General features: G+C 46.4%; 1 protein-coding gene across 1 annotated transcript in view; it reads right to left on the reverse strand.

Moving 5' to 3' along the window:
- LOC311099724 (fibroblast growth factor 11-like) overlaps positions 1-6,092 on the reverse strand; it is a gene marked incomplete at both ends in the record, with an annotated part of 73,281 nt that extends 67,189 nt beyond the window's left edge. Inside the window, one exon of the mRNA XM_084140462.1 lies at positions 5,900-6,092. Coding sequence (XP_083996588.1) covers positions 5,900-6,092 — 193 coding nt within the window. The remainder of the gene's footprint in view (positions 1-5,899) is intronic.
- Positions 6,093-10,576: the final 4,484 nt, after the last annotated feature.

Genomic DNA, 10,576 nt, shown 5'->3' on the forward strand with positions numbered 1-10,576 from the left:
TTTACACCCTCTCTCTCTCTCTCTCTCTCACACCCCCTCCATCTTTATCTCTCTGTCTGTCATCCACCCCCACCCCCCTCTTTCTCTGTCTTTCTCTTGTTAGAGGTTAAACTCAATCTGTCCTTGTCAGGTTTAATCAAAGTATCCACAAATTCAATTTCATTTCTGTTATATGTGGGAGGCTACGATAGCGTTCTTTGTCATTTGCGATATCTTTAGGGAGAGAGAAGGCAAAAAGGTGTTTCCTGTGCATACATATTGCCTTAGCTGAAATGGGTGACAGTTAATAAGCCTCAGGGCCAGCGGCAACACAAACACCCTCACCCTCACCCTCAGCACAGTGCACAGTCAGGGTCACACAGCATAGCCACAGTGTCAACTCTTAGCACTGCACAATACAAATATATGACCAGACTTTATTTTACATTCCCGTTTGCAAAGGGATTTAGTATTTAGTAAGACATTATGAAGTAATAGTACTATCTGGTACTTACTTCAATCAGTTCAACACAACCTGATGCCAAATGGTAATGGTGCTTATTTTAATGAAATGAGAAAAACAGTTATTCTTATAATTTAAATACCATTTTACTATGTACCTTCTGAGTAAACCATAACAGCATTACCACAACAGCCTCTATCTTCATTACTGCCAGTACAGCTGAAGGCTACTGTACTCCAATATTGCTTTGTGTTTGGCCAAAGGCCACGTTTCCCCTGATCCGATTCAAAGAGAATGATAATAATCTGATTTATGCATTCTGCATTTTTTTTATTTCAACATGATTCTGGAAGCTTTCCGTCTACTTTACACTGTATCTGTTAGAAGCTCCAGCCTGGAGACTTATTTTAGGGACAGAAAATTAAACCTCTAAACCAAAAACATCAAACCCTTCACTTCTAATTGTCTTTTTTCCTTTTGAACAAAAACAACAATCCTAAAAGATTATGGAACGGCCCCAAATCTTTGTTGTTGCGTAAGGCTGTAATCTGATGCTTGCATCTTGAGCATTCTCATTCTCAAACACTGGAATAGAGCAATTGATTCTCCCTCTGTTCCTAAACTAATCCAATATGGTTATGCATGGATACCAGCATCCTGGTCCTTGGATGCTATTTGCTAAATGGTCATGTAGGCCTTGTGACGAAACAGGGGTTGTTCATGTACAAAGTTGAAAATCCCCAGAAATTGGTAGGACAAAGCCAAGGTAACCTCTACTCATTGTTTTGCCCAGAGACAGACAGACACTTGCTGGGTGTCGACTCTTTCCCTAGGTTTTATTCCATACTCTGAAAATAGATACAAAATGTTCTCTTTAAACCTTGTTTCTCATGGCTAAAGACATTTTAAATCTCAAATAAAACACCAAGCTTAAAAACAGGATTGCATACGGTCCACTGGTGATATAAGCACGTAATCATTTTAATCATTGTGCAGATGTGATGGCTATCATGACAGCCTGTTGGATGTACAATAGACTGTAGACTGTACTACTGTCAGAAAATATGTGATTGTGCTTGTTGTAAAGCTTCAGTCTGTCTACACTTAGCGTGTAGAAATACGTTATTTTTCTAGTAACCGTGGTCCCTTAGCTCTCAACGCCATGGTCTCGCTCTCTCAAAAACATCTCTACATGCCCTCTCTATAACAGGATCACTCACATCTCTCTCCTCCCCCCTTCTCCTTTATCAAACCAAGCTATCTCTCTCTTCTTCTTCTCTCCCTTGTCGATTCCCTCTTTATCTATCACCATCCCCATATCCTCCATCCTCCCCCTGGTCTAACTCAGATCACCATCCCCATATGCTCCATCCTCCCCCTGGTCTAACTCAGATCACCATATCCTCCATCCTCCCCCTGGTCTAACTCAGATCACCATCCCCATATCCTCCATCCTCCCCCTGGTGTAACTCAGATCACCATCCCCATATCCTCCATCCTCCCCCTGGTCTAACTCAGATCACCATTCCCATATCCTCCATCCTCCCCCTGGTCTAACTCAGATCACCATCCCCATATCCTCCATCCTCCCCTGGTCTAACTCAGATCACCATCCCCATATCCTCCATCCTCCCCTGGTCTAACTCAGATCACCATCCCCATATCCTCCATCCTCCCCTGGTCTAACTCAGATCACCATCCCCATATCTTCCATCCTCCCCCTGGTCTAACTCAGATCACCATCCCCATATCCTCCATCCTCCCCCTGGTCTAACTCAGATCACCATCCCCATATCCTCCATCCTTCCCTGGTCTAACTCAGTCTCTTCTTTGCACTGTATTTGTACTGCCCTTTCTATTTCCTCTGTTTATCTTTCCTCCTTCTCCCTCTCTCTCTCTGTCTTCCTCCCTCCTTCTCCCTCTCTCTCTCTGTCTTCCTCCCTCCTTCTCCCTCTCTCTCTCTGTCTTCCTCCCTCCTTCTCCCTCTCTCTCTCTGTCTTCCTCCCTCCTTCTCCCTCTCTCTCTCTGTCTTCCTCCCTCCTTCTCCCTCTCTCTCTCTGTCTTCCTCCCTCCTTCTCCCTCTCTCTCTCTCTCTGTCTTCCTCCCTCCTTCTCCCTCTCTCTCTCTCTCTGTCTTCCTCCCTCCTTCTCCCTCTCTCTCTCTCTCTCTGTCTTCCTCCCTCCTTCTCCCCCTCTCTCTCTCTCTCCGACCCCTGTCGCAGGGCTACCTTACACTGCACAGTGTGATCAGATGTTGTCTAGTAAGCGACTTTAGGGCCCTGAGCGCTTGTGGTCAGCTTAATGCTATCCTCATCTGGATCTCACCTCGTGACCTCGTCTCCTGCTCTCCGACAGCGGCCCAGATTTGCGATCCAAAGCACTTTTCCCAAGTGCAGTCCATTGGCCCTACTGATGCCTGCTCATACCCTACCACCTCTGCACTAGAAGACGTCTGGGACTATACTACACTTCCTTTCTGCGTGACTGCAGATCATACACTCCTCTTTAGCTTCGGTTCATATTACTGTCTCATCTTGCCCAGGTGTCATTCGGCTGGGTTAGGTGTGTGTGAGTGTGCATATTCATGCGTGTGTGCATGCGTGCATGTGGGTGTGTGTGAGATCGTGTGTGTGTGTGTGAGTGAGAGAGAGAAAGTTAGAGGGTGTGTGTGAGGGGAGAAGGGGGTCACTGCTCGATATCCCACCCTTCCCAGGTCAGATTCCTCCTTGGACAAACAAAGAGGGTGATTATTGATTAATCAGTATCAATTAATGAGATGGATCGAACGGAGAGGGGAGAATCGCTGCAGATCACTGACAGTGGGAGAGAGCTTTCATCTAGTGGACCGGCGGCAGCCATCTTAAAAGGGACCAGGACAGGAAGAGGTGGAGGCAAGGTGGGAACAGAGGCTGATGCTGCATTCTGCAACTATCACACATGGTTGATGGTAACATGACATCCTTAACTTTCATCCTTTGTTTTCATGACCCTAGTAAATATATATCCTTATGTGATTATAAAAATATGAAAGTATTACCATGCCGATACTGATGGCTTGATAGCAGAATAAACTATCATGCATTTACAATGGAGGAAGTGACGAAGGATCACTTATCACTCTCCTCACACCCCCAAAATGAAAGATAAACACTGAAACAAAGTGAGTACCTTAAAGTGAACCCAACTACGAGACATTTAGTGGCCTGAAGCTGTGTTATGCAAATATGCAGTCATATGTGAGAGCATCTGAGTTTTCCTGTTGTTTTTCACTGTTGTTTACAATGTCACTCACAGTTGCAACACCAATAGACATTAAAATAACAAAGCTATGAGGCATGGCAGCAGTGTACTCTGTAGCCACTGAAGGAATAGGCATACAGCACTGTGCTATTTCAGGCTCATGGAGAGGTTGTTATCATCCATTACTCAGGGATTTTACACACTGGCACACAGAGGCATAAACACACACATAAACTCATACAAATACATATGGTAGGCAAGCACTCACTCACACAAACACACACATACACTGAGTGTACAAAACATTAAGAACAACTGCTCTTTCCATGACAGACTGACCAGGTGAATGTTATGATCCCTGATTGATGTCAATTTTTAAATCCACTTCAATCCGTGTAGATGAAGGGGAGGACAGGTTAAAAGAAGGATTTTTAAGCCTTGAGACAATTGAGACATGGATTGTGTATGTGTGCCATTCAGAGGGTGAATGGGCAAGACAAAACATTGAAATGCCTTTGAACGGGGTAACGCTGCTGGGTTTTTCTCGCTTAACAGTTTCCCGTGTGCATCAAGAATGGTCATCCATCCAATGGACATCCAGCCAACTTGCCACAACTGTGGGAAGCATTGGAGTCAACATGGGCCAGGATCCCTGTGACACGCTTTCGACACCTTGTAGAGTCCATGCCCTGACGAACTGAGGCTGTTCTGAGGGCAAAATGGGGGTGGGTGCAACTCAACATTAGGAAGTTGAATGTTTTGTAAACTCAGTGTGTATACAGTATATACACAGACGTGTGTACACACACACACACACACACACACACAAATAAAAGCATTCTTCAACACACTTGCATGTAAATTCTGATCTACAAACACTCACCAAGACACACAGACAATGCATGTCACGTATAATAACTTAAAGCTGACACAACAGATGAGATGCCAGAGCAAAATAAACATCTCTGATAATGCAACGCCAATGGCCACAGGAAGTAACAAGGATTACATAGAGCATTCTATTGTGAGCCCTGTCTGACATTTCCTTACTGTGTCCCAAACCACCACCTCTTGACTCTGCAACACCATACAGCAACATCTGGTAGATAGCAATGTCATGTAGGAGACATTTTAGCCTTTGTAGAAAATTGATGATTCTCCAAACAGGGATTATATAGCGAGACTAAAGTAGGAAATACACTATGGGTTATATTCTCAATATGGCAGCTGCTATTAACCTTTACATTCAACTCTTCACTATCCAGAAGCACAGAATAATTCACAGAAACCAGCCATTTTAAATGCCACCAAATGGACATTGAAAAGAACAATGTTGTGATCATTGTATTTTTTGCCAGTGGCAAGGTTACGTAGATTAGAACACAGGTTAGATTGCGCTCAATCTGAAATGCATTAATCATCTCTGGAGTGTGGGAGGAAAGGGTTGAAGGGTCTTCAACATATAATTGAATATTAACAGTAGGTGTAGTTACAGTGCACATTACCAACACACCTGGAATATACACAAAACACACACTGTAATAAGTGGTTCTAATTACCTCCCCAAAGATGGGTCTAAAAGGTGCAATGAACTAAGAATAATGTATGCATGTGGGATGTGAGCTTTCTCTATGTAGTCTACTACAACATGTGGTCCTGGTCAGACAGAGTAATAACCCACCTTACATGACATACCCACTATCCAACTAGCCACTACCCAGGATGGGAACTCTAATGCTGTGTCTGTGGGAACCCAGCAGCTGTGTACTACCCAGAATGGGAACTCTAAGGCTTAGGGAAAGGCTGACTGCAGTGTGAGGGGAGACTCCTTCTCACTACTGCTCATTAAGCTCTGTTGTCGCTCTATGTATCCTCCCTATCTAGGACTAGGGAATACATACTACAACAAGGGGCTCAGAATATGGCGCCCCTTTTTATTCTGACATGAACTGACCCAAAACCAACAAATTCTATATTCTCACATATCTTCTCATTCTCAAATCAATCATTCATCAACATTCTGCTATATAATTCCAACAGGAACATGCCCAAGTGTTACATTCTATTTATTATGAATAAAAGTAAAAAAGATTAAAAGTTTACCCCTCAAAGTGTATATTGTGTTTACATGTGACCACCATTCCAACAACTAATCAATGACTTGGCAGAGAGGAAAGGGAGGAGATGGCAAAGGAGGAAGAAGAGAGAGATGACTTACCTGGTCTCTTTTCTTTGAGACTTTTTCGACCCCCACATAGCCGTACTTTAGAGATAAGGACTAGAATCTGTTTCTGGCACAGAGACTTGTTGCTCTTGGGACAGGGCTTCCTCTTGTTGGCTACCGGTCGGTTTTGTCCGTCGTCCTTGACCGCCCGTTTCTGTCTGATGAGAGAGCTGGCGAGAGCTGCCATCTTCCCCCCCTCTCACCTTTGGGAGGGGGGTGTCTTCCTACCTAACAGCCCCTCTTCTGGTGGGGCTGTATGTGTCCTCAAGCAGCAGAAAACGGTCGGAAGGTCCAGGGAGAGCCCCCAGAGAGGGGAGAGGGGTTTTACGCGAGGTTACAGAGAGAGGGTCTAGGTTAAGAGCCCCCTGGAAAAGGGAAGAGCTGGGGAAGGTGAGAGTTCAAGTGCAGTCACACATCCAAAGGGGACCCTCCAGTGTGACGAGAAATAAATACACCAACACTAAAAAACAGAGACCAGTAACGTCACATCTTCAGTAAAAAATAAAGACAGGTGAGTGAGGTTATAATTTCTCTGTTTGATAAAAATAAAACATTTAAAGACATCGACATTTCCTACATTTCTAACCTCCCTCCCCACTCATCTTGTCCCTCACGACCAAATCACCAGCGACAACGAAGTTCAAAATATAGCAAAACCACTAACCTATCCTGTAAGTAAACAATCTCTGTCATATAAAAATCACACTTCTTCCAGTGAAGAGTGAAATCATTTTGAAGCTCAAACAGCATACAAATGCAAGAGAAAATGAACAGGCAGTCAACATATAGTCTCTGGATGCCCAACTTTGCCTGCCGTGGAAATGCAGGCGTCAGGAATAATGAGCAGAGAAATAGAGCGGTAATCCAGCAGACTTAGATCCAGAGGCAGCACAGCAGGCGGAATAGTGATGGACTCGCAAGAATGAATCCGGGAACGGAACAGAGGGATAGACAGAGAGAGATTTCTATTCCGCCTCTTCTGGCATGCTCTCTCTCCACACAGCCCTCAACTAACACCCCACCCCCCCACCCAAAGCCAGCGAGTGAGTGTGAGAGTAGTGTGTGAATTCCACACAACCATCAGCAGAGGTGACATTCATGAGAGAGAGAGAGAGAGAGAGAGAGAGAGAGAGAGAGAGAGAGAGAGAGAGAGAGAGAGAGAGAGAGAGGGGAGATAATGAGATCGACTGGGAATGGGAAGAAGAAGAATAGAGAAAGAGAGAAGCAGAGAGAGACTGAGGAGAGAGAAACCATGCAGCCACCTCTCTCCTCAGTTAACGTTCTACGAGGAGCTACAATGTCTCTGTCGCGCTCCCGCCCCATCCATCTGACTGTCCTTCAGAGGCGGAGAGGGGGGAGCGAGAGAGAGGTGGAGAAAGAGAGAGTTTGTGTGAACAGAGGAAAACGAGTGCTTAAGGTGCGCATCGCTCTCTCTTGAGGCTGCTGGCTTACGTTATCCGTGACAGATACTCGACCAGGGACAGATTGCGTTAGACAGCCTCCCCCTCATCCCCCCCACCGGCCCTGGTGCTCCAAGCCCGGTCCGCAACATCCATCCAGTACACACACACTCTCTCTCTCACACACACACACACACACACACACGCACGGTTCCTGGGTGAACCCATCCTGGAGAAATTGCTTAGTTGGTCATTAACATTAAACATATAGATGCAGTATCTACAGTTAAGAGGCTCATGAAGGAAAGCTCCCACCCATCGTGTTATCGTATTTGTCATCGTTGTTTATCTTGCATGGGTAGCACATCTGTTATTGAGCGTAAAATCGGCCACACTTCCATTTTATTTGGCAATGCACCTCTTTTACAAGGCAATCACCACGGAAACCAGCAGTGGAAGGAAGTTGAAAATGCAAGGTCGATTTACATTACTTCTCATGAATGGGGAGCAAGGTCACCCTCTGTCAGCGGCTGATTGACAGGTGACAGTAAACCTCCTGCAGTCTCCATGGGGAGCAGGGGTAATGCAGGAAACAGGAAATATATGTTCCCCTATGTCCTATCTGATCCTCCTACAGTGTCTCTGTTTGCATGCAGCACTTTATGCAGACTCATAAAGATGGAGAAGACATTACACACATTGCCAAGACTTCAAGTACTTCTTCATCTCTCTCTATCAATGGTCTAATACAGTTACCCCTGATGAAAACTAAGTGAGTTTTTTGTGGATGTAAGGTTGGGCGCATTGTTACCAAATGTTGGGAGCTTTCATTCATTTCTGATTAACGTTATCAATGTTGTTAAAAAATGCAATGTTTGTTTGTTGGATCCAATAGCATCTGTTATGTGTTGTGATGGAGAGAGATAGAGGGAGAGAGATGGAGAGAAAGGTGGATGAATATTTGTGTTGTTAGAGGAGTTTGTGTTTTCAAGGTAGCTGCAGGGATGTTGTGTCTCTCAGTCTGTCTCTGTGGCTCTCATCATAGAGGACGGCTAGAGTGCGACCTTGATCTGCTTTCCAAAGCTATTACACTCCACAAAGGACCCCCAGATCTCCCTGACAAATATGGACATCCCTTCCCTGAGTCCCCCTTCATTGGGGGGGCCACAAACACACATGCACGCACACGTCCAAACAGCTGGCCTTGTTCTGTCTCTCTCCTCATCTCTCTCTCCATCACTGCTCCACACAAATGACAGGAGGTATTCTTCAGTAATTCCTCCTGCATTATGTAACCATGTGGAATATCAGCCTCTTTTTGGTTGTAGAGATTATATTTATAATGTCCATGACCTCCAGGTCAGCTCATGCAGATATCATTTTCATTCTTTGGTATTTACTCAGACCGCCTGGTAATTAGGTTGAGGCCTGAGTGCCGTTTGTGTGTGTGTGTGTGTGTGTGAGAGAGAGGTTAAGTGTACAGTATGTGTATGTAACGTTAGTGTGAGTGGCTGTCTATGCCCAGTAACCAGATGTTTAGAATATGTCCATCAAAGAACTCAATTTACTGTTGAGAGTTAGGATAGTAGAATACACAAAGTGCAATTTCGAAATTTGAATGTGCATCAGCAGTTTTTCTCTTGTTATGTCAGTCACTGATAGTCAGTCAATTAACCCATGTCAGCTAACATGTTTTAGATAGCAAAGTTAGTTTAATGGCCAGCAATCTAAACTTGGTATCATGGTCGATTTACCGGCTGGGGGGCCCCCTTTGATTTTGTTAGTCAGTCTTCCTCAGACATATGAAAAACTGCAAACATTTCCCTACACCCTATGGCAAAATGGGTAGAATTGCAAAAGAATACGTAAAAGATTTATCTCCGCTGTCAAGAAGGGGGCCACTAAAATGTTTTGCTCGCAATGTGCGTGTGTTGTCCATCCCTTGTCATGTTCGTTGAGTACAGGATTGGACCAAGGTACAGCGTGGAATGCATACATGTTTATTAATGAGGTTAACACACGACAAAACAACAAAAGCAACGTAACGTGAAGTTCTAATGGGCTACACACAAACAAGCCAAACAAGAGTCAAGATCCCACAACATAGGTAGGCAAAATGGCTACCTAAGTATGATCCCCAATCAGAGACAACGATCGACAGCTGCCTCTGATTGGGAACCACACCCTGCCAACATAGAAATACACAACATAGATATACACATAGAAATTCACACCCTGACCAAACCAACTAAAGAAAACACGCCCCCCCCAAAGGTGCGGACTCTGGCCGCAAAACCTAACTTAACAGGGGAGGGTCCAGGTGGGCATCTAGCCTCGGTGGGCGTGACGTCCTCTCCCTTTCTGCCTCCCCGTTGCAACCCTGGTCCGGTCTGGACCTCAGTGCGATGCTTCCCCTCTCAGTCCTCCCACGATGCACCAAGCCCTGTCTGGACCCTGGTGTGGGAGGCCCCGACCCTGGAGAGGGGCCGACATCTGGGCCTGGACCGGCAATCCCCCTGCGATGCACCAAGCCCTGTCTGGACCCTGGTGTGGGAGGCCCCGACCCTGGAGAGGGGTTGACGTCTGGTTCTGGAGTGGAGCTGCTGACCGGAGCTGAACTGGACCCCAGTGGAGCGGACTGCTCTGGCTCTGGACTAGAGCAGCTGACCGGGGCTGGACTAGGCACCGGTAGAGCGGACTGCTCTAGCACTGGAGTGGAGCAGCTGACTGGAGCTGGACAGGCCACCGGTGGAGTGGACTGCTCTGGCACAGGAGTGGAGCAGCTGACCGGAGCTGGACTGGACTGCTCTGGCACCAGCCGTACCGGGCTGGGGACACGCACCACTGGTCTGGTGCCAGGAGCAGGCACGGGCCGTGCCGGACTGGAGACGTGCCCCACTGGTTTGGTGCGAGGAGCAGGTACGGGCCGTACCGGTCTGTGAAGGCGCACTGGCGGCACAGTGCGTAAAGCCGGCGCATAGCCTGGTGCCTGCACGGACACACTCTCCTCAAAGCGAGTGCGGGGACTTGGCTCTGCAATACCTGACTCCGCCAGCCTCTGCTCTAAGGCCCGAGCTCTCTGCTGCTGGAGGGTTAACTCCTCTCTCAGCTCCTCCTGTTGACTGGCAAGCACCTCTCTCCGTGCATCCACAAATTCCTTCTCCCTTTGGGCCTCCTGCAGCGCCTCCTTTTGAAGTGAGAGCTCTTGCTCCCTCTTCTCTAACAGCCCCCATAATGTGGTGGCCTCCTCTCTCATACTGCTGATCCGCAG

This window comes from Coregonus lavaretus, assembly GCF_964263955.1.
Source record: "Coregonus lavaretus genome assembly, chromosome: 24".
In the NCBI taxonomy this organism is placed as follows: domain Eukaryota; kingdom Metazoa; phylum Chordata; class Actinopteri; order Salmoniformes; family Salmonidae; genus Coregonus; species Coregonus lavaretus.